The 26,793-nt window shown below is 39.3% G+C and overlaps 2 protein-coding genes across 4 annotated transcripts in view; both read right to left on the bottom strand.

Annotated features, from left to right (window-relative positions):
* Positions 1-7,109: 7,109 nt before the first annotated feature.
* On the bottom strand, positions 7,110-14,934 carry SDHAF4 (succinate dehydrogenase complex assembly factor 4). 2 transcript variants are annotated; one of them, XM_086744572.1, is made up of 3 exons: positions 14,857-14,934; positions 10,874-11,026; positions 7,110-8,173 (listed from the first exon to the last, which is right to left on the bottom strand). In XM_086744572.1, exons 1-3 carry the CDS (start codon positions 14,909-14,911, stop codon positions 8,064-8,066), a joined length of 318 nt encoding a protein of 105 aa, XP_086600698.1. In that variant the 5' UTR covers positions 14,912-14,934; the 3' UTR covers positions 7,110-8,063. The 2 variants fall into 2 exon arrangements, with proteins under 2 accessions (XP_086600698.1, XP_010116881.2); XM_010118579.2 differs by lacking the exon at positions 14,857-14,934 and adding an exon at positions 13,688-13,758.
* A 1,014-nt stretch (positions 14,935-15,948) lies between these two features.
* FAM135A (family with sequence similarity 135 member A) overlaps positions 15,949-26,793 on the bottom strand; it is a 78,611-nt gene continuing 67,766 nt past the window's right edge. For both annotated transcript variants that reach the window (XM_086744204.1, XM_086744205.1), the window contains 2 exons: positions 17,823-17,936; positions 15,949-17,516 (listed from right to left, as the gene is read on the bottom strand). In XM_086744204.1, coding sequence (XP_086600330.1) covers positions 17,311-17,516; positions 17,823-17,936 — 320 coding nt within the window. In that variant the 3' untranslated portion in view covers positions 15,949-17,310. The remainder of the gene's footprint in view (positions 17,517-17,822; positions 17,937-26,793) is intronic.

Here is a 26,793-nt window from a genome sequence, read left to right as displayed (position 1 = left end):
TAGCAAAGCAGTGTATTTCATGCTAAAACTGTCTCGGATCAGGCACTTCCTTGGAGACAGCCTAAACTACACAGGTTTAGGAAAAGTTTGTTGTGTGTCCCAGAACAGTACGATATCCAGTCCACTTCTGAAGTTTTATGAATGTGTGTCTGGCTGTTGAAGTACAGCAGATGGAAGGGGTTCTGTGGACTACAAAGTGAAATTTGGGCTGCTATTCCCAAATCTGGTTGCATGAGAATTTCCTAGAGACCAGGCAGCCCAAAATGTTAAAGGGGTTTCCTGTCAAATTTCCCCATCCCCACTGATCATCTCATGCCATACCATACCATTTCTTTCCCAGCAATCAGCACATGGTGATGCAAGCTCCATGCATTAATTTTCTCCCAAAGGCTGGGACCAATTGTTCTTTCCTCTGCTCAGGGATAACAAACCAATGCCATGTTTTCCAGTGCCACAGTGGCCTAAAATAATGCCAGAGCTATCATTAATGCTGCTCTGCCATCAGTCCCCCGTTTCAACACAATCTGAAAAGACATAACCCTTTTCTGTTTCCATACACTAAAAGAAAAAACACACGCACTGCTGGGACAGGAAAAATCCTGGGATCATGTCTAAGCAGGGATGGAAGAGCACAAAAAAGAAATAAGAATTGAAACTTTTATTATGGTGTAAAATAAATGAGTAAGTTTTCCATTTTCTTCCCGTGACTGTAATGCTCTGGACATCTCCTTCTCTCCCCTTATTTTCAATAATATGGGGAAATATAACACTTACTTCTGCTTCCCTTGCATCCCTGTACTGTTGTGCTTTCTGGCTTCCTGCAAAGCACCACAATCGCTGGACAAATCCTGCTTAAGAGTATTCCATTTTTTCTCCTTGTGCAGGGTTTGCGGAGCACAGCAGGCCTCTGTCATAGGGCTGGTATTATCCATACTTTGCTACAAATGGGTTTAACAGAAGGACCATCTGGTCATCAGCTGCCCAAATGTTCATTTGCCTGCCCTCCTGCACCTGTTCTGTGTGTAATTCAGCCTCTCCCTGCCAGGTGCTCTCCCATCAGAGGTCTTCCTGAGTAAGGGGATGAGAGGACACCACACATCTCCTGAAACAGCAGGAGGTACAGATGCCTCTCTGAGATCTCTGTTCTTAAGGAGGAATAAATCCCAGCTTATCTTCAAAATGGAGGTGACGTATAGGTAACTGCCTGGCTCAGAGATCAACATCACACTACTCCAAGCAACTGCATCGGTGCTCAAATGGAAAGGTCAGGTCCAGCATCTGAACTGACACCATGCACAGCAGACGTGCATCACTGATGATGTCACTATGTTCTGGGAAGCCCATTGACCCAAAGAGCCAACAATGTACCTGCCAGTCAGATCTGTACTACCTTAGCACCGGGTTTCTCTGTGCAAACTAAGCCATCAACATACAAAAATCACCTCAGTTACTTGTTTCGGGACTGCCCCAACATACCTGCGTGTACATACTGGACAGACTGAACCACAGCCACATGCTCTGAAAAATGTTTAATAACATAACTGTAACAGCTAAGCCACCTTCAGCAATGCCCAATTAAAGCTGGCCTTGAAATGAGTTTGGGTTTATGTGTAATACTTTCGGGGAGGCCGGTGGTACTTGTTGGAGGCATCTCTTTCTCCCTTTTTGCATCCCTGACTTTCTACAAGAGCTACATTTTAATAGAGTAATGAACCTGAATGTGAGAGTCAGATGTAACTCGGGGCTGGAGGAGTTCCAGTCCATGGGGATTATCTTTTTTTATTTGACTGTCAACAAGATCTTCACATACAAAATATAAATTATCAAAAAATATCCTTCAGAGAAAGGAGGGAGTAGGTGAGAAACATCTGCAATTTGTAATGAATTTTGTGAAGTATCCTGTTACTACTCTAAAGGAACTAAGGGTATCTATCAAAAAAATGGCTTCAAGGATGGCAAAAATTGAAAGCAGGATTAAATAACATGCAATTCAGTAATAAAAGAGCTATAGCTGTGATTGCCAGGCAGAAAAAAAATGACATTACCATTTATGGGGAGGATGAAGGAATATGCCTGCCAAACCAGTTACCTGTCATTATACCAGTCCTATTTAAAGAAAAACATCTGGAAAAAAAAAATCTGTCTAAAGATCACACATACATACTGTAGAATTTGCAAGTGAAAGCCCTGGGGAAAAAAAAAATAGTCTAAAAGCTGGATGTTCCCTGACCTCAGCAACATTTGTTCACCTATCTTCTAGGAGACAGTGAAATTTCCCCCAGCTTTCAAATGGAAACTGGAAACACACCATCCTTTGTTCTTTAACCTCTCATGAGAAAGTCACACAGACTAAGGGTTTGCTGAGCAAATAATTAATTTTTTTCCTAGTCAGACAGTTTTATCTTGATATTGGCTCCCTCTCTTTCAGCAGCACATTGGATGAAGATAGCTTAGTTTTTAGTTTGATGCACTTCACCCATTCCTTATTAGGGAAAAAAACCCCACAAATTCCTAGGCTGGAGACACTTGCTGTCACCCGGGTATAAATATATCCAGTGTTACCCTCCTGGCTTTGTGATGTTTTAGGCATTTGTTTGGGCGATGGGTAGGCAGAAGGAATTTAAAGTCTTAGCTTCAGCCTTCTTCCTCTCATTTTACGGGAAGCAAACTCCCTTTTACAAGGGGCCCAAGAGCTGGCCCTGAACGTCCCTTCCCCGCCAGCAGCGTTTGGGAAGGGCACAGGCAGGAAAAGCTCTGCAGGTCCTGTTGCCTGATTGAATTCTCTCTCTAAGAAGGAAATGAGCAGTTCACACCTCATATACACTGACACCCTGGCTTCTCTGCTGTCACCACCACAACGCTGACACATTCAACTTCATCTATCTAATGGTATCTCACTTCGGACAGCTATTTATGCAGCCTTTAAAGTTAATGGAGAGGACAGACTTAAAACTTCCTCCCAATCACCATATATAATGAAGAATTAATCTCCACGTAGTGAGACAGACTACTTTTTAAAAGCATCTCCCTCCACTGCACCTAATGATGAAGCAAGCACAGATGGCTAGATAAGTCACTTAATTTTAAAGCAGCTGATTAGGATAAGAGTCCCAGTGTAAATAATAGTTCAATATCTGTCTTCTAGAACTAACCTGATCACCAGCTCACTTCATAGAGCACCTGATTTTGTCAGAGACTAACATTTGAAAATTACAACTGTGTTTTGATGGCCAGGTATGTCAGCTTTGTTATAAATTAGTTTGTTAAGTAAGGACCTTAAAGAGCTTCTTTGAACACTCTAATTCTAAAAATGGCAAAACTAAAAGATGTGATTCTTCACAAGCCCAAGACTATAGCGGACTGGGAGACTTAATGCCTGGAAAATGCATGTCAAAGTCCTACTGCTGTAAGCTTTAATTGGCGCTTTTGATGTTCTTTGAGGGCAAAAAAATAAATCTCTGCTCACAGAAGAAAAACGCAGAGAGATGCTGAATATTTCCAAAGAAAATATATATGGGCAAAGTTATTAATCAGCTTGGCTTCCAAAGGATGGGAGGCCGCTATCTGTGCTGCCCCATGGCTGTAGAAGCCAGTGAGTGACTTCAAACTATTCTGAAAAGGTGTCAAGGAGAGAAGAGTTTCCAAGGTAATTAAGTTCTTCCAAGTTCTGTGAAAGTCAGTGACTGGGAAAGAGCTCCAAATAATGCTGCCAGAAGGGAAAAGATGGGCAGAAAGATGTCCTGTCTCTTGCCTGGTGGAGATAATGTCAATCAACAAGGGAAAATGGGTAAAAAAAATTTGATTGATGGGAAGTGTAAGACATTGACAGGAAACAGGACTTCATTAGTGCCAGTCTTCACAACACTTGTTTTAAATAGAGCTCTTTTCTCAGGATTTGCCAAAACCTAATTTGATAATTATGATTAAATTTTTGCTCCTCCACCACCCTTTCTGCAACAAAAGTCCTTGGGAAGATTACACATGACTACCCCCTACCACCAGTTACCAAGATGTAAGAGGGAGAACCGGCATACCAACATGAGAATGCAGACTGCACATCTCACCTAGTCTAATGTGAAACACCAGCCACCAGCTAAGCAAAGGTATTTTCATATTTCATGTTATAAAAACATGAAAGCAACACAAATTTTTATGGTTTTTGTTCACCATCAGCACACAGAAATACATCTCAAATCACTTCCTTATGCTTTGATATGCTTGATGCTATGTTAGTGACTGATGAACAATTACAAAAACCACAGAACTTCCAAATCCTCTTCTCTTACAAATGAATACAGAGTTTTGCTATTTTCCTGACACTTCAGAACAAGGTGTTGTGGTCCTTTTTAAGTAACAATACCAAAATAAGTCACATAATCAGATGTGTAACATGTCTGTTGCTACAGACCACTAGAATTTGTGATCATTTATTGCAGTCAACTAAAAAAGTAGTAAAGTTTTATTAAAATATTCTGTGGTCCTTTACAAACATCTGCTACCGTAAAGGGTAATTTTACTCTGATTCAACTATATAATAAACCTTGCATTTTAACTTGGTAAAATCAGCACTGAAACATAAGCTTTCCAAACAAGGCAATATATAGCAAACATTTTATTTACTTGTAGACTGCAACTTTGTCTATTTTGTAATAAAGTGTAACAATAACAGAGCAATTCATTCAAACAATAAAGGCTTCATAATTTTAATAGTGTACCAAGTGTATCTGTATAAATTAACAGAAACAAATTTAAAAAAGAAAACCTGCTGCAGAAACACAACATAGAGCCTTTTAGTAAAGAAAACAAAATGGAAGAGCAAGCATCCTCCAGTGCAAGTCTGCTTACACAGCCAGATAAATTCTCCTTTGTGTCTCAGAAATGTAACAGTAAATGGATACAACCCCTGCTGCTTTACAGTTACTCTAACAAAAAGAGCTACAAAAATAGATACCATCAGTATTTATGATAAAAACATACCTGTGGCTAATCTAATGGCTAATGCCACAAGCCATCCCTTTACCCTAATGCTATATCCCCATGAATTGCTAGTATTAATCACCTGGGAAGAGCTGGAAGACAGCACTCAAAAAGTGCTGAAGTGCTTCTTTCCTAACTGCAGACACTGCAAGAAAACAAACCAGAAATGATCATTTATGCCCTACGATATCATTGTATCGGTTGTTGCAGCACCACAGGATGCTACTTGGGACTTGAAGCCCAGGACTCCTCTTTGGTAAATGACAGATTGCCAGACCAGAAAGAAGGGCCCCTTCGCCTTCCCTCTTTGTCTGTGACATGTTATTTTGCCCAAATGTTCAGTTTCTTCTCTCTTACTAACACATTTCCTAACCAAATTAAGCAGATACTTGGTGGTTACTGGCACTGGCCTGGGAGGTTCTAAAAGGGCCTGAAGCTCCTCAAGACTGAAGTGCTATCCTCTGCTTCCTGAGCGCCAACTCCTTGACAGCTATTTACAACACTGGCTAGCAAGAGCCTTACTTTTTGAAAGCAAGCAAAATCCCTGCCTTTGTGAGGCACTCTGTCTCACTGATACGAACAGCGCTCTTCGAAGCAGCTTCCAAATCCAGGTGCTCCATGGATGCACGCAGGGAGCACCTAGGACTCGCCTGAGGTCCGGCAGGAATGACTAGCAGTCATCACAGGCATGGAAGCAGACACTCAGGTCAACCCTTAATCACAAAGCAGGGGGAGACTGAAGATAACCAGCTGAAACAAAGAAAATTACAGAAAAGCGAGACCAATTATTTGTCTGCTGACCAAAATGGTGCAATTCTGCAGCCAGGGAGGACTGCAGCTGCAGTCTTACGCTGCAGGTGGCAATTAGAATTGACAATCAGGAATGTCAAGAAGTGGAACTAGGTAAACACTCATGGAGCATGGGCTGGGAAGGGTAAAACCTGGTAAGAGAAGAAGAAGAAGATCTCATGCAACAATCCATGGATAAGGAGAGTAAGATTCAGAATTCAAAAATAAAATAACTGTGGTAGTGTTACTGTCTCTTCGCTAAGATGTTAAGCCTATTAATGACGCAGAAAAGGCAGAAGTTTGCCATTAACATTTCTGCTTCCTGTTTGAAAAGGTGGTGTATTGTGTGATGAAGTATTTTCCAACCCACTAGCAAGTGAAGAGGCAAAGCATTACTAAAAATAAGTATTTTAATAAACAGCATATATTAAAGATAGCTGACCCAGCATATCTTCAGATAAATGAAAACGTCAATAGATTTGGGGAAAACATAGCTGTCGCACTATAGAAGGGAAACTAGAATGAATCAGGTATACATACAGACCAATTTTCCAATATCCAAACCATGCTGCAGAATTTAAAGTTATACAAGATTAAAGGTTCAAAAGATAATTATCATTAGTTAACATCTTTTATGAAAACCAGGCTTTTGTAAACCTCATTTTGCTCTTCAGCAAGGTATTTGGTTGATAAATCTAACTGAACAGCCTTAATATACTTGCAGGGCATCATGTCAGTGAGTCAAACATCTTAACTCACATCTAGCATGACACTGTCAATAACACACACACTGGGCATACAAACTGGGAGATTTCAATGCGGAGCTCCCCCACTGGCTGCAAGTCAGGTGAGTTTTAGGGAGGTTGTACAGATTTGTGGTAGCACTAACACACTGCAATGCTCTAATAAAACAGTGCAAAAGGCAAAGCTGGGCAAAGTCATGCATTCTTACACACTCAGAGTAATGCAAATCAACAGAAATAATAAAGTACAGCTGACCTTCATTCAGGTACAACTTGCTTGGACATAGCAAAAGGCAAAAATATCAATACAGGAAAAAGAAACATAGACCATAAAATGGGAGACTGTCCTGAGCTCCGCAAGAAACTTTTACCCAGTTTTAACACCCATTGTGGTGCTGTGACAAAAACAGCTAATAGGAATTGTGAATAGGTAACCTGGAGTGTGTGGTGTAAAAGAGAAGAGGCTGAAAAATCAGCAAAACACTAGGAAGGAAACTCAAAGGGATGAACAAAACATTTATAGAATCATACATTTACAGCTGAGGACTAGAGAAGATCCATTTGTTTAGGCCACCAAAAAAAAACTTGCACAGAAATAAATAGAGCATATGTTCACACATTTTAATAATGACAGCTTATTATTAAGTACCCACACAAGTGGCAGATTTGCACTCTACTACAGTATTTACAACTAGGCAAACTGTTGAAGAACTGAGCTCAGTCTTAGTGAAACATATTTAGTGCAACGCCAGATAACTTGAAGACCTGCAATATTAGATCATCTAATGTAATTAGTCCCCTTTGACCATAAGGTATCAGAAAGTAACGTTATTTTTCCCCAAGCAGCGGTCAGTCAGTTTTCAATCTCCATTTATCAAGAAATGCATAGCATGTAATGAACAAGGTTATAAAGAACAGTATCCTAAAACTGTGCACAGAGCACCCCTACACTGCTTGCAATCATGAGCTGACCCTCAGAACGAAGCCTCCATTTTCATTATTCCATTTACAGCCCGTCAGTCTGAGATGAGCCTCCTCTGCACAAAGAGGAAAGAAACCCCAACCCATTCTAGCCGGGACAGAGGGGACGGCTCTTGATGAAGGGGGCTTTTACAAACGACTCATTGTGCTAAATGCGAACATCAGCTAAGTACCGATCTCCTCGGAGGTGGCCGTATGTTCAGTGAACTGCATCTAGGTTCATGAACTGCAAAGCTCTTTCAGCACTTTTAAGACACTACATAAATGCTTAAATACATCAAGAAATCCAAGACCTTATACATCTCAGTAAGATTCTGACTACCAATTTCTCATCACTGTACCTGCATTTAGACTTGCACAGTAAATAGCATTTAAAATCAGGTGTACCTTGAGCAAATAACAGCTCCAAAAATTGAGTTGCAGTATCATGTTTATTTACATAATATCTCTCAGAAAATTCATCACAAGCATGACAGAAACAAGAGGCTTCATAACAGCTGAGATTTTTCTGTACATCATTATATTTTTCAACAAACAGAAATATTTTACTAGCAATGCAGATATATTTATACATTAAAAATCTATACAACGTCCTTTTCTCTCCCAATCTCCAAAACGCGTAGGTTCGGGGCCTTTAGGTCCACCCCTCTCTTTTGTAGCAGGATTGATTCCATCAGGGAATTCTAAAATGACAGGGAAAGCTGATTAAAATGGCCATAATGTTGACAAATATAAAGATGTCACCATCTATGATGTCTGCCTCGTAGTTTCATTTTCAAATACAAAATCAATTGTCTTTTGTTTTTAAAAGCAACCTCGAGTTAAACATTTCCCAGAGTCATACAACAGTTTCAGAGAGTTTTGTGACTACAGTCAGGAATATAGTGTCATATTCAGTTATGTAAATGAAAAAACAACTCAATATCCAAAGGCACTAAAACACCAGTTTCTTGTGAACTCATAGCGAGAACCTGCGTCACTCGGCTATGCTGTACATATGTTCACTATATGTACAACAGGTCACTTTCTGTGTTTGTTTAGGTCTCTAAGCACTCAGGGTTTAATTTTAGCTTTCATTTTAGAATTTTAGCCATGATTTTATAATTATTCTTGTATTTAAAACAGTATGTTTTCATGGATGCTGGTATGTTTTTCAAGAAACAGCATGTTGCTGTTTATCAACACCTGACTAGACACTAGTCACAGGAGGTACTACAAAATCCTAAATAGCTAAATTAGACTTTTTACCTTCTAAAACTTACCCTAAGCTTGCCAAGTCACTGGGATGCCTTTTCAGCAGAGGGAGTCTCTTTGAAATGGAGTATGAATGGGACTCAAATCTCCCTGGTAAGTGATGTGCTATGCTTACACATTAGCAGTGCTGCTTCTATCCCAGCACCCTACTAGCTTATGCCACCTGCTCAAACACCACAGAGCTATCTGCACCTCACAGTCAACACCCTTATGTCATTCAGTGCTCCCTGACTCAGGGCCCTCTCTTAGACGTAGTAACTCAGGCCACCCACGCTGCACAACAGCCGTGCCACTAGGCACCGCCAAGCCATGAAGTACTTTTCGGCACAGCACCATCCTAGGCTAGGTGTTTTCTCATCCTGCACAAGATTGCAGGGCTCCCTGAAGCTCACTGTACCCCCTGCATCCCCTTGCCACGCTGATTCTCCGGAGCCTCCCATACATATGCATAACTTGGGGCTCCCTCAGTCATATCCCTAACTCAGCCCTAGTGAGCAACACATGTAACGAGGAGTAGGGTTGAAAATGAGAAAAGACAACAACAGAAATCCTGGAGAGCAGAGAAAAAGGAGGATAGTGATGGAGACTCATGTAGCTACAGGCTATACAGAATGACATACTGAGATGCCTTGTTTAAAAATTCCTACAGATCAGGATAGGAAATGTCAGTATTTGAGCACCTCTGGCAGTATAAGGAGCGCGAATGCGTCCAGTGTTATTTGGTAGATACTATCCCAATATCCAAGCAGAACTGATGTGCTGACAGTGGATGCAGATACTCAAAAGATTTCTCTGTGATAGCTACACAGCAGTGGGAATTCAAACAGCTAGCTTAAACTCTTATGTTTTTTCCTAATAACCATTGAGGACAAAATGGGCAGTCAGCATTCTAACAACTATTGCTGGTATTATACGGAAAAAAATAGACAGGTACAACTAAATTTAAAGCCAAAAGAAACCTTGAGTCTTGCCCTAAACATAGAACACCTGAGCAAAAAGCAAAAGACAGTAATTATGCATTTGTTTTAAATGAAACATTGATGGCATTTATTTTCTTGGGGATAAAAGGACAAGAATTAAATAGCTCCTTACACAGTAACTCCAACTCTGAGTCAGTTCTTAAGTGAGTCACAATCTGAAATTACTTGCAGCCATTTCGGTGATGATGCTATAATTTTTCAGTCATTTTGTCATCTGGATATTCATAGTAGTCTACTGATACGTTAAAAAAGCTTGTCCTAGAGACCTCAAAATAGATAAACATGGGTTATCACTACTGGTAAACAGTAGCTAAACATCGCACTATGGTGAATAAGATAATGCATGACTATCACTTTTAGTTAAGGAAGACAGCTAATTAAAAAGAAGGAAAAAAAGATTCTGACTTTCTCCTGTCTCATAAAAAATAGTGTATGTTTCCAGTGACTTCACTACCAATGTAACCGTGCCTCAGTCTTTTCAGGTTCTCTAAATGCGGCCTCACTAAGGTCACTGGAACACAACACAAACAGCAGCTCCAGAGGTCTCCCTGGACCCCACTGAGCGGCTCAGTAAACTCAGTATCTGTTGTTGCTTTTCAAAACCCTACGTGCAAGACTAAGAGAAAGACTGACCTTGAAATACAGCATGAATCAGAAATCTTTTGTGGACTAAGAAATAAACCAGGCTTTTTGGATAGTAAAAAGTAGCTGGTGCCCTCATGAGTTTACTACCACCATTTGTAGCTGTACTATCACAGACCAATACCAGCTACGTTTCCCAGAATCATGGAAAGGTTTATGGCAGAAGGCACCTTTGGCAGACACGTGGCCCCAACCCTGCTCAAAGCAAGGCTGATGTTAGGTCAGGACATCAGGGCAAATCTGAGTATCTCCAACAGAAGAGGGTTCACAGATTCTTTGGGTGACCTGTTACATTTGACCACTTGTGTTTTGAAGACTTTTTTTCCTCATACATAATTTGCTGCAACTTGTGCCTACTGCCCTGCCTCTCTATTTTTCAGAGCCATTCAACTTAGAAAGCGATTGCGAAGAGTGCTGAATGCTGACTCCTCTTAAACTGACATCAGCACAACATCTCAGGGTCTTACCTTTAAAACACAGCTTTCAAATTTGTAAAACATGACTTACTTTCCAAGGGTTCCCTCTCTGTACTGGACTCCTCTGGTTCATCAAATCGACCTACTGGTAACTTTGGTTTCTTAAGTGACTGCTTAGCAGGTTCAGATCTTCCTCCTGTCTTTGAGGTGGTGGTCCTCAGAGAGCTGCAAAGCAGTGATGACTCTATCAAACAAATGGATACATGTAGCATAAATGTGAGAGTTTAATACAGAGTAGCTGTATGACTGCTCAGAACACCTCTGAAAAACCCTCATTTCCTAGGGAACAGAGAACAGGAAAACAAACTCCAAATATTAGCTTAGCAGTCAACTCACGAACACCTAAGAAATCAGCACAGATAATTATTTTTGGCCACAGAAACATATGCAGGCAAAACTGTGTTAGTTGTGTAACTCAGTTCACATAAACAGTGTATTTTAAACTGCTTGAACTTATCTTCACTGTTATCTTGTATTTTAGACTCTAAACGGTAATTATGCTAGCAAAGAGCAGTACATTCTGTTTTCCCAGAGAAGTCCTTACCTCCCCCAAGAAGCCTGCTGATTTCCAGGTCTTGGCTCATTTCCAGCAGCTTTTGAGTCAGAAAAAGCTTCTGCTTTCCCAAAGGAAAGTTTTAAAAAATAAAATGTTGTTCCCTTAGTAACAGGTTTTCCAGAATGTTAGTAGAGAATAGCTGGGCTTTCCTTATGATGGTAAAATAATTCAGCTGTTAGTCAAAAGCAGGACAAACTTGGAGCACTTGGAGTTCAATTATATAACCGTATGTAAATGCTTTAATTAAAAGCACAACCTTTTTTCCTTTAAAGTCCTACTGATATAAATGTAGGAGAAAGCCTATTAATACCCATACCTAAAGTGTTTTTCCAGTAGTATAAAAACAGAGGTGCACAGATATCTAAGTCAAAAATAATTCAAGAGTCATAAAAAAGCCAAAAATTACTTAGGAAGATCTCTCAAAATGACTAATATTTCTGGATTTGGTTAAAAGCAAAGTGTCCTCAGTAAACATAAACTACCCTCTAAAAATATTTTAGCTATGGGCACGTGTCTAAAGTAGCTCTGACTTTTCTTAAGGAATATTCAAACAGAAATCCTCCCCATACCAGTCTTGGTGCAAAGCACTCGAAAGAACTATTATTCTACCTTGCTGAAGGGATCAACTAGCAATCCACTTGTATTCCCAGAATCAGCATATTCATTCATCTTAAAATACCACAACCTTAACATTAAACCCTACAGTCACATGAACTATATTATGCCTGTCAACTGCTGCCAGTGCCCCAAAGGTATAATTTTTTTTTTTCTGCTTTAAGCATGACATAACAGACTATCAAGAGTGAAGAATCTAATCCTTCTTGCATACATTGGATCCTTCTACTCCTGACAAGCATCTTGTCATGCGTCAGCAAGCCTTAAGTGAAGCTAGCTAGAAAATTAAGTTAAAGCTGATATTCTAGTCCAAGTTCAAATAAATGTCAGATCAAGGTACTGATATGAAATTGATTATGCCAGTCAGCAGAGGAGAGACAAAATGCATTTTCCTATTGATACTGTTGACCAAAATACATTTTTCTTGACATAGAGGTGACAGAAGTTCAACACTATAGAATCACAGAATAGTTTTGGTTGGAAGGGACCTTTAAAGGTCATTTAGTCCAACCCCCCGCCCAAGAAGCGGGAACATGTCCAACTAGATCAGGCTGCTCAGGGCCCTGTCCAACCTGGCCAACATTAAGTACCTCTGAAAAAGATGAGATCAATGATCAACTTTATCAGTAAACTACATTCTACAAACTGATCTTTGACTCCCTTATCCTTCATGGGGAGTCACAAAGCCATCCAATTTATTAATTATATAGTTGAATTTAAAAATAAGTTGAAAATCCCAAGTCTTTAAAGTTGCTGCACAGCCAGCATCTGCAATATGCAGTATTTTGGAGTGGCCCACAGATCGTGACTTATTGTAACAAAGTCATTCACGCAGTGGGAGCTGGGCACTCCTTAGGATGCTCAGGGGATGGGAGCAACAACCAAGTCTTGCCGTGAACCTAATGGCCAAATAGAGCTTAGGAGGGCCCACAAACATCTAACAACGTTTCTTTTCCAGCTCTTCTATTAACACATACTGTATTGGTCTGTTTCAGAAATACTGTATAAACAGCATCACAGAAATCTCACGTTTTGATAGAGAAAGAAGTGGCCTGACCTGCAGCCCTTCAGAACAACCTAAGCTGAGCGCTCATGCGGCACAGACGCTGTTCTGCAGGCTACTTTATTTGTTCTCCCATCTAGGTTTCTCCATGAACAAAACATCTGAATTTCCTCACATACAGGGCATAGACCAGTAACGTCCAAGGCCACACTAAGTTCCATCCAGGTCTTCTACAAATATTAAACCACAGCTTAATACCTTACTACCGTTTAAAAGTTCACTACAATGACAAGTAAAGAAAACCTCCAGAATTGATAGTGAAGCCTGATAGCACTACGTTTGCAATACAGGGGAGAATATTAAAGTCAAGAGGGAAAAAAAAGCCAGGAAACCTGTAGAGAAAGGCGGGGAAGGGCGGGGGGAAGCCGGGGGGGCTTCCAACCGATGCCGTGGGTGAAGAGGCGGGGGTCACACCGCGGGTCGCGCAGGGTCCCCCTCACCGCCGCCATCTTAGCCACCCTTCCGCAACCCCGGCGCAAACAGTCCCGACCGACAACCACCCTTCTCTGCCTCCCCCGTAACTCCTCTACGTGAGGAAGGGGAGGAGAGACTCAAAAGCCCCTCAGCTGCAAAGCCAAGCCCCTCCCTCCCTCCCTTTGCCCGCCTCTTACTCGCAGCCGCCGGAGCGCCGCGCAGCAGCCGCAGCGCCATTCCCGCATCCGGCCAGGAGACCTAAGGCGACTGCGGCGCAGGCGCCCCGCGCATGCGCAAACAGCGGCTCCTCCCAGCGACCCGGGCAGCGGGAAACTTACCGGGTATGTGCTCCATACAGTAAAAACTAAAATGAAATCCTTACCTTAAAAATGCTCATACCAAGCTGTCTGCAGATAACTAAGTAATTACAAGCTCTCCGTTCCTAAACGGCTTAACAAAAATCCATGAAAAATCATGCTTATGTGCAATCTGAGATGGTAAGGATGGGGAACAATATAAGATTAAGTAGGAACTATTCTTCCACCTAAAAGCAGGCTGAGGTCTTCAAAACTTTTTTTTCCCCTAGTCTTCATTTATTGTATTGTATTGCAAAATTCACTTTTAACTCCTGAATTATGTATTTCTAGATCTTGTGCCTGAGGAGGTAATAAATCTGAACATTGGTAAATACAAATATAGCACGTGACTAAATGCAATGCTTTTTTTGCTTCCCTACCTCTGTTTACTGATCATTTATCTCTTACAATGCAGCTTGCCTTGTGTTGAGGACTCAAACAATACTGTATTTTGCTTTGCTGTTTGAAAAAGTAGGGAGTAAAATACCTGCAGCTAGCACAAATGCTGCAGCAGGTCCATTTGGATGAGCTGAATGTAAGCTGGCTATGGAGGCAAGGAGGCATCGGGCAGCAAACGTACTGATTCTGCCTAAACATCAAGCAGCTTGTTTATCCGAACAACACCCCTGGTCAGGGCTGTCCAAGATTAGCTTGGAATGATGGGTGTTTTGCAGCTGTAAGGTAAGTTTTCCATCAATGAGGAATCCCTTGCCTCTGCTGCAAAGCCTGGTGACTTCCATAGTAGAACATGAGCTCTTTTTCCAAATTACTAGCAGTTTCTGTACCTACAGGATCAGAAAGTTTAATTTTGATGGAAGATTCAAACACAAACCAAGGAATTAATTTATATACACTACGTGCAAACCCAAGTTCAGACACTCACTCATTTTATGCAGTGACCTCCTAGTAATATCGCTGAGAGCTCTGTAAAATAGCAGTAGCAGCCTATTGCCTTCAGGGAATAAGAGACTGGCAGCTTTCTAAAGGAATGTAAAGACCTTAATTTTTACCTCTCATTCTGCAAGCAACATAATCCTCTTTAGAGCAGCTGTAGGATACCTGCATGAAGGAGAGGTTACTATCACTACAGGAAGATGAAGCCCTGATTCAAATGGAAGGAAGGTGAGACAGAGCACTTCATACCTGCTACCGCATCAGATGACGTTCAATTATAGAGTGTATATTTCTATCTGGTAAACGGAAGTCAGAAATATGTGAGACTAGGGGGAGTATGCCATGCAACACATGCACAGTTGTCCTAAACATCCAGGGTTGCATGTTTTCAGGTAGCAGCTGCAAGTGTACCATACAGTCTGGAAGCGCACCTGCATATCCTTCAAGGACACACTGGGGTCATCACGCCACCCACTACTGTTTTACGACACAAAAGCTACAGTACCGAGAAGGCCACATACGTACTGCACTGAGCAATACAAATTAGATGAGAGAAAAATAAATTAATGTTCTCTTAATTTGCCCTGTTCCTTGATAAACTTGTAAATATCACATGATTTCCTGCACCATCCATTTTCCTCAAAGAACAAACCAAATTAAAGCCTCCTTACATGGATGAGATCTACTATTAAAAAAAAAAGTGGCTATTTCTGCCAGGATATTCCTGCTTTGAAAATCACAAAAGCATGCTTCACACTTCTGGATTTCCAGAGATGCAGCAAGACAGACATTATTCAGTAGTGACAGAAACATCTAAATATTTATGTACTAAGAGTAGTTTAACTTGATCATTGTGAATCAAGGAAAATTGTTTAGATCTAGCTCCCTAAACTGATATTTAAAATTTAGCCACTAGCCAACTACTAGAGCACTGTTAAACAAAAGACAGTTGAGATGTCAGAACTTAATTTAAATATTTAAAACATACTAGCACCATCATAATGTAAAAAAATTACTAATAAAAGTAGGCATTGTTAGAGTGGGAACATATTTAAGATGTATTTGTGTTGTAAGGACTTGGCTAACACAACTCTAATAAAACACACTTTCAAGCCTGTACATTGCCAAACTGTAGGTGGTCATCTGAAATTTGTAAACTAAAGAGAAAAAAAAATTATAAAGAATGTATTAACAAACCAAATGCAAAATCACTTCATTATAAACTATTATTGCTATATTCATTTCAAATAATACAAAATTATTTATTATATACAAAAAAAGCCCCCCCAAATTTTGGTAATTAGCAGAACATTTCAGTTTCTTTAATTGCTTCCATTAGAGTCATTTGTTCATTTTATTAACACCAGATGCAATAACACAATTCTAAAAATAAACATGCATTATACAATAAATTTATATTCTTCAAAAAATGTTCATTACAATTAGTGAATGCACATGTAACTCTTCCCCCCTCACCTTTAGTGAATTATTGTTTGAAACAGAGAAAAGGGAAGGAAGGAGAAACCAAACTTAATGCTATTCAGCACCAGTAGAAAGTCAATAGACCTTTAACATTCCTGTATATCAAAAACATTTTATCTGTATCACTAAACAGGTAAAGTTTACAATATTATCCCATTTGAAGATGTACTGATTAATATTTACAATACTTTGTAGTCAATAAAACATTTTAACAATATTTAAAAATTGCTTAAATTCATAAAAGTATTGCAGAAATTTATAACATTTACTTATTTTACGTACATACAAGGAAGTCCATGTAAAACTGTCCATGTTCATCTCAAGAACTGACAGAGTAAGGAGCAATTTTAACAGTTTGGAAAATCCCAATTATTTGAAGGCAGCTATCATTAAACATTCAAAAATCCTTAGTTGCCATTTGCTTCTGAAAACTAAAGTTCCAGTAATAAAATTGAGTATGTAAACTAACATGTTTTTGAGATCAGTAGAAAATGTATTCCCACAGGCATAACATATTTAACGATGATAATGATTTTGTAGAAAACTGTTAAGCTGTAGTGATATCTGAACGGACAACTTGGTAATGGCCTTTGTGAGACCTATAGATATAGTAATTTTCAAATATCCAGTATTTTAGCAGCTCATTGTGTTTCCAGTTAAACCTCTGACAGTGCTAAAATACAACTGAATGTGTAAGACCTTATTAAAATTTTAAAATCCAATTTATTTTGGCATATAGAGCCTCTTGTAAAATGCAGCCAAGTAACATTGACTTGTGTAGTCTAAGAACCAATAATAAACCAACCAAAAGTACACACTGTGCTTTAATCTCTAAATAATTAGGTACCCAAAATTAAGAAAAAGTAATAGAAAAGTAAAAAGAACAAAATAAAAAAATATTGCACAGCCACATTACCTAGAAAGTAAAGTTGATGTTAAAAAGCCCTAAGTGTGGATGATATAAATTATCTTCCATATAAAAAGTATAAATATCTCTTAAAATACAGCTGCAGCTATACTTCAATACCACACATTATTTGATTCATCTGTTAATGAGGTAATAACCAAGTCTCTTACAATGCTTTTCTCTACTGGAAATATTTTAGGGCAGCAACAAGAAAGAATTTTTCTAAAAATATTTCTGAGTCAAGAACAGCAATGTGTGCAGCTCTCCCTATTAGAGAATCTGCTGTATTGGGTAATGCATTAATTACATTATAACGAACCAAATTACATTCCTTATTTTGAAGAACTGGCAGAAGCAGGTTCTGGATCATTTCAGCATAAATTGGTCCTGTAGAGAAAAAGAAAAGTTGTACTGTGTGAATCACCAGAAACAAATACAGTTCTTTGACCTTGAACTCAAAATGAATACATTTCAGAATAAGGGAGGTAATGAGATGTGTTAGCTGTTGTTCTGTTAAGGTAGAATATACAGGAAGTTTAATTTCCTCTGAAATCTTGGGAAAACAATTTTAAGCTATGCATTTTAGTATTTGTACATTAAGCACCAGTTAAGCACCTAAAATTAAATGGGATGAATCTGAGATCTATGAGGTTTAACCTGAGTGGTCTGTTTATTTTGCAGGATATTTATTACCTGATTGCTTATCCTTTAAAGCTGTTTTACACATCTCAATGCGAGCGGAGTGATAAGGAACATAACGATCCTGCAGAGAGCCTACTAATACAATGTTTTTGAAGTAATGAAGACCTACAGGAAAAGAGAAAAAAATTATATATAATATAATATAACAATTACTACAGAATAATTAAACATTTTACAACTGAAATTTGGCACCAATTTATTACAAGATTTTGCACAAAAAGGCAGAAAAATCCACTACAACAGGTGTACGTTGTAATACGTAACAAAGAATAACAAAATGTTGGGTAGTGGCCTTTTCTCTGTAGATACTTGAATACATAAGGGCATGACCCAATTGTGATGTTTCCTACTTAAACAATGGTTCAAACCTTCATCTTGCTTCTCAGGAATAAAGTGGTTCACTTCTGGCTGACAGAAGGGAGTAAAGCCTCCACATTGCTTAAAGAAACCTAAAGATGGATGGTGCCTTGTATTCACTGGTTTCAGTCCAGAGTGTAGCTGCATCAGGATTAATGCCTAGCATCAAAACATACATGATACAGCCCAGCTTCTGCAGGTGCCTCTATTAGGTACTGCCTCATGTAAAGTCTGACTAACTTAAGCACAGGTGCTCGGTCCACCCAACACAACTCCCCAAATGTAATTAAACCTTTATAATTAAACCCAGACTTTCTACTTCTTGGACAAGAACTCTAATAGTAAGATGATGCAAAGGTAGGAACCCTCAGTAATGATGGAGTTACAGTCCTTAAGACATCCGTTATGTTTTCTCAAAAAGCTTCAGCAGATTTCCGGTGCTGCCAATTTGCTTAAGGCCAAATACAACTGAGGCTTTTAGGAAAACAGGCTGCCTTTGCCTTAGAACAGCCCCTTCTGAATGTTACAGCCATCTACAGTTAAATACAAAGGCAACTGTTAAGGAAACCCAGAAAACACTAAAACAGTTTAGGTGTCTGTGAAGGTAAGCTGTACTGAAAAGCAGCCAGCCTGAATGGCTCTCTGGGAATCTCTTAGGTATTTGGTGCTTACATCTCACCACTGGTAGATTTGATCCAACTCTATTTGTACTGGTGCTAGTGAGTTTTGCACTGGTGCTTGGTCCTGCTTTTAATTTCCAGAGAATAATGGTCAGATCCTGTAACTGTTAGTTTTTAATTTACAAAACGGACTTAGTCCATCCTGAGAATTATAGACACACTGCAAATAAAGTTACTCTTCAAAGGGGCTTCTTGGAATTGCAGCAAACACCTTCTGTGTTAACCTCCACCAATCAAACATTTCTTTCATTAAAAAAAAAAAAAAAAAAAAAAGGTATCTGATTGTGTAGGAAAACAAATTATTTGCTATCTGCTTTTCAGAAGCTGTACTGCTGGGAAAAAGTTCTCTAGTTTCCCTGTTTTGTTCAGACTCCATAGATAATACAGTATTAATACATATCTGTTCCTAAAGCCATCAATGAAGCTCAAAGTGAAAAATCTTTCCTTTTTTGAGAGATTGTTTCCTAATTTTCAATATCTTGTACACTCCAAGTGATGAAGACTACATCTCCGAAACAAGTTTGTTACAGAAACAATGGTGAACAACTTGAGCACTGAGTAAATGTATCCTCCTAGATTTCACATACAATTGAAAAAAACCCAAACCTGTAAACCTATATAGACATACAGAAAACGCATCCAAACTAGATCCTGGTTCCTGTCCTCTTCAAACAGAAAATCTGTTTGCCTTCTTTTCCCTTCGCCTGTGCCCACTGAAAAACAACACTGTCTCAAAGATCACCTAAATCACTGTAGTCTTTTATTTGACATCTGATGAAAAATGACTGCAGCAAATCTTACATGAAGATGCAGATACCAGTTCCAAACCTTTGTACTGAGTTGAAAAGAATGCATTTGGAATAAATCAAGGAAAGGAATTATCTGCAGGCTAATCTGTAATAGTTTTGTGAATTCCCTGGGAGTCTATCTTGTATTCCGTTTTTTTGGTATGCGCTTTCCCTAGAGACATATCCATTAGCATTCATGTAAAAGATACAAAGAAGTGCAGTGCCTAGATCTTTTAATAAACCTGAAGAAGGAAGAGAGATCCTGAGAAATCTTTAGAGGAACATCAGTCTACATCAATGAACGTTTAAATAAGACTCTCTTCATCCTCACATGCAAGATAATACAAACAATTCCCCTCCCTCCCCACCAAAAACAAGGCTTAGGACATCACAGTCTAATAAATTAGGCACTCTCTTTTGGTCACAGTGACTCATTTTTGGGCACTCTTTTGGCCACAGTGACTCATTTTTATGCTTCATATTCTGGTTCATTTACAAAATGTCTTGGGGGTCCCTTCATTTTAGGCACGACAAATATCAGGAATCTTTGATTACAAAAAAAGCCTATCAGAGAACTCCTCAATATGAGCAAAGAAGGCATGTAGGATAATTCATAAGCATGAGTTTTATTGTTTAACTATTCTTGGGTGTTTTTTCTTTGGATGGCTTTTTGTGCCTATTTTGAAGAAAAACATCCAAGTCTTATGTCTTGAAGTTGTTTATTCTGACATGGTTCATATGATATACATAGACCACATATGACTATTGTTGTTGACAACTATACAGATGGGAAAGAGAGGAGTCAAAATGATACAAATAAATGTACAAAGCCTAGCAACCCCTTGGATTTTTAACACATAACTCAAACCATTTGTCAATGAGAAGGAATTGCATGGTTTTCAACAGCACTCTTTCTGCTCTCCTGACAGGCTATGTGACTACTTAGGACATAGGCACAGAATGATCTCTAATAGGAAGTGCCTAAATTAAGTATACTTGTGGGCAAAAAAGCAACTTACCACAATCTTTCACTTATGAAGCAGTAAAAACTGTCCCACCAGTCATCTTTACAGGTTGTTCTTTTGCTTACTTCCTAGACTTTAAATATATTCTGCCTTTAATTATATTAAAAATTCATTGATAAATTGTGAAAACGAATGCAATTCAGTTAATTCCTATGGTCCACATCTTTATTTTCCCACATCATACATAATACAAGATCTGCCACACATATTTTAAGTATTAAAAAAAAAATCCCAAACTTAAAATTATTCCAAATAATCAGTGAATCTTTTTTTTTTTACTTGTGTAGCAAAATTTTCAGCTGCTGAATTAAGAAACCAACCCCAAAAATCTAATTAGGCCAACATTTCCAGATTGTTGTAGTTAGGCAGAAATGTTGGAAGATTAAAACCTAATTCTGTCAGAACAAAATACGTTTGAACTCATCACAGCACATCATCTACTGAGTAGATCACACATTTCTGCAGAGTACTACAAAAAACACTGAGGTTGTCATTAACTAGAAAGTACTGACTAAATTCTTCTACAAGATTTGAGATAGCTTGGAAGAGAACAATCCAAGTGAAAGATCATTGCTGAAATAACAAACTTTGTCCCATATAACAGAATGTTGTTTCCTGTAGTAATGAACCTTTAATGGGATTTCCAAATTTTCATGATGATCTTTATCACCTAATGGAACTTCAATCTCAGTTAAAGTGAATTTAAGCACACACAGCACAATTTCTGTTATTTAACCATTGTGCCATTCATGTCCAACAGTGAATTCTGAATAATAGCATTAGTAGTTATTGAATTAATGATATCTTTACATTCATGAACCATTTTTCCAAATAATAGGTCAGGTGGAAAAATCTGTCTGGAACAGCAAGTATAGAGATCTGGTAACTCATAACTAACTGCAATCACACAGGAATACATTTTTATATACATTCAGGCACCAGAATCAGATGTTAAGTCTGCCCTCTAGTTATAGACAACATCCAAGTAGGGAATGGGTAATGAAGCCACTGGTACAACGGGCTGCTGATATTCTCCGGGACTTGTATGACAAAACAGGTGACAAAATTACATACCACTGCCCTTCAACTAATTCAAAACAAGTCTTCAATTATTTGCAGTGATGTTGTGGTTTTGTTTAGTGGGGGGGGGCCTAAGGTGGCAGCTTCTGTAGGAAACTGCTAGAAGTTGCTCCCCTTTGTTCAGTGGACTCGGCCGGGCCTAGGGCAGACCTGCTGCTGGCCAAGGTCGAGCTGATTGGTAGCAGAATGTTCCGTGATAATGCCTCTGCGATGATGTACTTAAGAAGGGGAAAACAGAAAAAAAAAAAAAAAAAAGAGAAGAGGAGATGTGAAGCAGCTGAGCAGGGGCAGAGGCACAGAGGGGGAGGCACAGGCCTTGTGGGCCTTGCAGGCCACACCCTCAGGCCTCTCGCCAGGCGGCTGACTGGGCCCGACTCAGCCTGGTCTGGCTGCAAGAAGTGGAGAGGAGATGAGCTGGATGATGTGAAGAGATTCTGAGAGGTGTCTGCCAGCCTGTTGTGAAGAACTTTTCTTGTGAGAGGAATGGCTGCAGATGCCAAGGTCAGTGAAGAAGGAGGGGGAGGAGTAATGCAGCTCCTGGCCAAGATTCCCCTGCAGCCTGTGATGACGACCATGGTGAAGCAGGTTGTCCCCCTGCAGCCCACGGAGGTCCACAGAGGAGCAGAGATCCACTTGGAGCCTGTGAAGGACCCCACAGCGGGGGAGGTGGATGCCTGAAGGCGGCTGTGGCCCATGGAGGGCCTGCTGGGACAGCTGTTCTGGAGAGACTGTACTCCGTGGAAGAGATGACCCACACCAGAGCAGTTTCAGAAAGGACTGTGGTGTATGGGTGGGACCCCACAACAGAGCAGAGGAATGTGAGGAGTTCTTCCCCTGACGATGAAGCAGCAGCGTGAAACAACGTGTGATGAACTGACCGCAACTCCCATTCCCTCTTCCCCGCTGTGCTGCTCGGGGTGGGGGGACGGTAGTAGAGATAATGTTAAGCTCGGGAAGAGGGAGGGGTGGAGGGAGATTATCTTGTTCTCTGTCTCATTATCCTGCTGTTTTTAGAAATAAATGAATAGTTTTCCCCAAGTCGAGTCTGTTTTGCCCGTAACGGTAACTTTAAGGATTTTCTCCCTGTCCTTATCTCAAACCTCGAGCCGTTTTTCTTATATTATTTCTCCCTGTTCTCTCGGAGGGTGGGGGGAGTGAGAGAGAGACTGCGTAGTCTGGTCCCGATCGGGGCTGAACTACAACAAGTGGACAATATTCACTGTGGATACCAGAGAGTTCCTGAGCATAATCAAATCAAAAATCACTTTCAATGAGCTTAAAAAAAAAAGATAATACAATAATCTGATTCCATTAGTAAGCTGCTATTTTCCTTAGGAATATACCAATAACAGAATCTTACAATAGAATAATTTATGTTGGAACGGACCTTTGGAGATTATCTGATCCTACCCACTTGCTGAAAGCAGGGCCAACTTTGATGTTTTCATCAGGTAGCTCATGGTCATACCTGGTTGCTTTGACTTGAAGGAAATGGCTCAGTTTTGTCAAGGTAGAATAGCCACAATGTTTTCTACAGTTCTGTCTATCTACATACTTGTTTGGAAATAGGGATCTGGAAGCTTTGCCAAAAATGCAGTCTGGAAATAGGGGCTTCAAAAATTACGCCCTGGAAGGCAGCCATCTCCTGTAGTTGGTCTTCTGCACTGCTTTGTGAAGTTAACACATCACACAGAGCTAGAATTGTGGCACAAAAATTCAAGCACTGAGATCCCAAGTCAACTGAGGTCTCAGATTAAGATGCCATAGTACAAATGAAAGGAAGCTTAGACTTTCAGCTGCAGCCCCACAAGAAGACTATTAGGGAGCTAGATGTACATCAGCTCAAGAGTTTAATGTCAGCTTAAACTCTGCTTTGAAGATTTTACTTTGAAGAACTTGGCTCCACATGCTATAAAACCTACCACATTCTTCCAGCACTCTTGGAACAGAGCTACTGAGGGCTGGGAAGTCCTTCCTCTTAGCAGAACTGATTAGGTTAGTCTCCATGCCATGCTACCAAAAGGGATGCTCTTTCAACTCTAGCCTCATCCTCATCATGAGTTATAAACAGGCATTCCCCCAAGTCAAGAGCTGAAATGCTTTTTCCCCTCCATAAAGCCAAATAGCACCAAGTAAGCTAAACTGACATTCTGTACATAATAGACATCTCAAAGAAGAAAACGTGTCAATCATGCTTATTCACTGCTTATCTGTTCTTAACATGGATGTAAACAAAAACAAAACAAACGTATTTTCCTCCTTTCAGAGGTTAGGAAAACACACATTTTTAAAGGGCGAGATAAGGCAATAAACAAGCACATCAGAATTCTGCTAATCAAGACCTGTGGAAATACTAAGACATATGAATCTAAACCTACCTACGCAAGTATAAAAACATCATGGAAGAGACTATGGCTGTACAGTCACATTTGTGAACTCTGGCATAAGAGGAACAGAACTGCAGAGCAAACTCGTTGATATTAAGAATCCCTCATCCATCATAATGCCTATTTGCAGGAGAGTTAACTTTGGACTAGCTCTAGTCTGTCCTGTGGATGCAACGTCCATTGGCTGCTAAAGCTCATTCATTGTGTTCTGAAGTAAACAGGGATCATGAAGAGATTTGCTTCAGAACGCATTCCTGAGCACTAATGCGGGCATATTCTACAGCTGATAAATGGGACTTTAAAAAAGTTCAGAACTAAAGCTGAGGTAGAAAAACTTGCAGGTTCAAAGTCTGTTGCAGGAAGCACTCCCACCAGTGAACAAACAATTCATAACTGGGACAGAAAACAGCACTTTGAGATTTGCTTTCTGGAAGCTAGTCCAGATGATGTGTGTCAGATGCCACGCTTGACACACATCATTATTCACTATTGCAGAATGAGTTCTGTCCAAAGTTTTGCAGTCAGTCTACTCGCCAAGTCCTTAATTGCAAATGATCAGCCACAATTTATATCAAATTGGGATCTGCCTCCAGGGTCTGTTACTGTTGTTTCAGGTGACCGACAACCTCAAGTTTCTGCAGGCAAAGACAACTGATGGAACTGGATTCTTTGTTTTTAATACTTGTACTGAGCAGTCTATAGGCATTCTAAACAAGGTATTTGCACACAAAAGTCTTGTCTAAAACCAAACTAAAGCCAAATGTTACATGTCACTGACATTTTTCTTAGACAATCAGAATATCAAACCCAGCCTACATATAAATCAAACTGTTCTCTCACTGCTAATTTCTTAACATATAAGGCAGGAACTCTGAACCCATCACAAATGACCATCTGAAGTACTATGAACAAGAAAGTGCAGATTTATTGGGTAGCAATGGCTACAAATCAAGAATGTACAGTTTATTTTCCTGGACTCCTATGTTAATTTTTATAAAAAAATGTAACTAGCCGAGCATAAAAGGTAAACAAAGTAAGAAACAAAATATTCTAATTGAATTATCAATTCGATTTGTTTTCATAATTCTTAAACTTGAAGATAGTACGTAAGTGGGTTTTTAAGGTTGCTTTAGCAAGTTAACATTTTAAAGTCACTCTGCTTTAACAAACTTGATAGCTGGGTAACGAATGAGTTGTCCTTGACTTCTAAAAAATATTCTATAACTGTAGCACTCCATTAAGTGCATATAAGCAAAACTACTTGACAGACAAACGACATACAATGCTACAGAAAAAGAGACTTAGAGAAGCAGACAGTTAATCATCATAATCACTTGTCATTTGCTGTAATTCATTGAATCAATCATTTCAAAAGGCATCCGAAATTTAAAAAAATCAATTCTTATTTATACACCAGAAACAGATAAAGAGAATTGTTAGAATAAGTTATGTCATTCTGCCTTGACAAATTACTTGAAAATGAAACTGAAATGTTGCCAGAGTTCACTTGATAAAATGAGAGTTAACTGTATCTCCAATACCAGATCTGAGGAAATTCTGCCAACAAAATTATCCAGATATACTTCCAAAAGAACAATCAAATGAACGCATTCTAAGCCATTGATACCTCTGTTTATTCATTTAAGAATACTAACATCAGTTACTGACAATAACAACTTTTAAAATGGAATTTCGTCACTTAGATGAATCACTATTCCAGCATGTAGTTATATCTACCAGGCACAACATAGCACATTAACCAATTTACAACAAGTTTTCTGGAAAATAATCAACTTGATTTGGCCCCAGCTACTTTTAAAACAAACAAAAAAAAATTAGACCACAATTAATAATAAGAAGCATCTACTGCTTGAGTACAAACCATGTATATGTCACATTTTCAGCTTGTATCTCCAAACTGGGTAATTATCATTCACTCCTATCAAAGGATGAAATACAATACACATAGAGCAGCACTGTAACAACTGTAACTGTTAGGAAAACCTATTTGTTCCTTACTGGATGCTTTGGAGAAAAAAAAAAAAAAAAAAAAAAAAAAAAAAAAAGCCTATTAGAAGACTTTTACAGTAAAGGAAAACTGAGGTAGAGAACCTAAAGGAAGTGAAAAGAGCAAGTTCTGCATAACTATTCCTTCAGCAAGTAATGACATAATGACAGGCTTACATTGTACTAAGGAAGAACTGCATCATATAGATGGGAGGGACTTATTGATGATATACTTAAATTTCAGTTTCATTTTTCAGCTGCAAAGGTTCTTTAAAAGCCTTGAACCTACGGTTAGGTGAGAATTTTGCCTATGGTCAAAAGACTCACAATTCTTTTTGGGATGGCACATACAAAGCCTGCTTCTGATAGAATATTCTGTAAGCTCTCTGAATTAAAGCATTAAAACGCCTTCCAGAACAGATTCTTTTGAGAGGGATCTCTGCTAAAAGAAAAGAGCCCAGAAATTTTGGCAGCAGCAGAGAAACTGACTAGTGCTGCTTCTGACTATGAGATCCAAGAAACTGAGCCCTAAGACTTTTAGGCTCCTTCTACAGTTTATGGGGAACAAAGTCTGAAACGCATGCCATGACTCTTAAGACAACTGTATCCAGGTCTTTCAAAAAGCTTAATATAGAGTT

This window comes from Chlamydotis macqueenii, chromosome 3 (assembly GCF_036417535.1).
Source record: "Chlamydotis macqueenii isolate bChlMac1 chromosome 3, bChlMac1.mat, whole genome shotgun sequence".
In the NCBI taxonomy this organism is placed as follows: domain Eukaryota; kingdom Metazoa; phylum Chordata; class Aves; order Otidiformes; family Otididae; genus Chlamydotis; species Chlamydotis macqueenii.
Note: the sequence above shows the minus strand (reverse complement) of the source record. Positions and strands in the feature narration are given on the sequence as shown.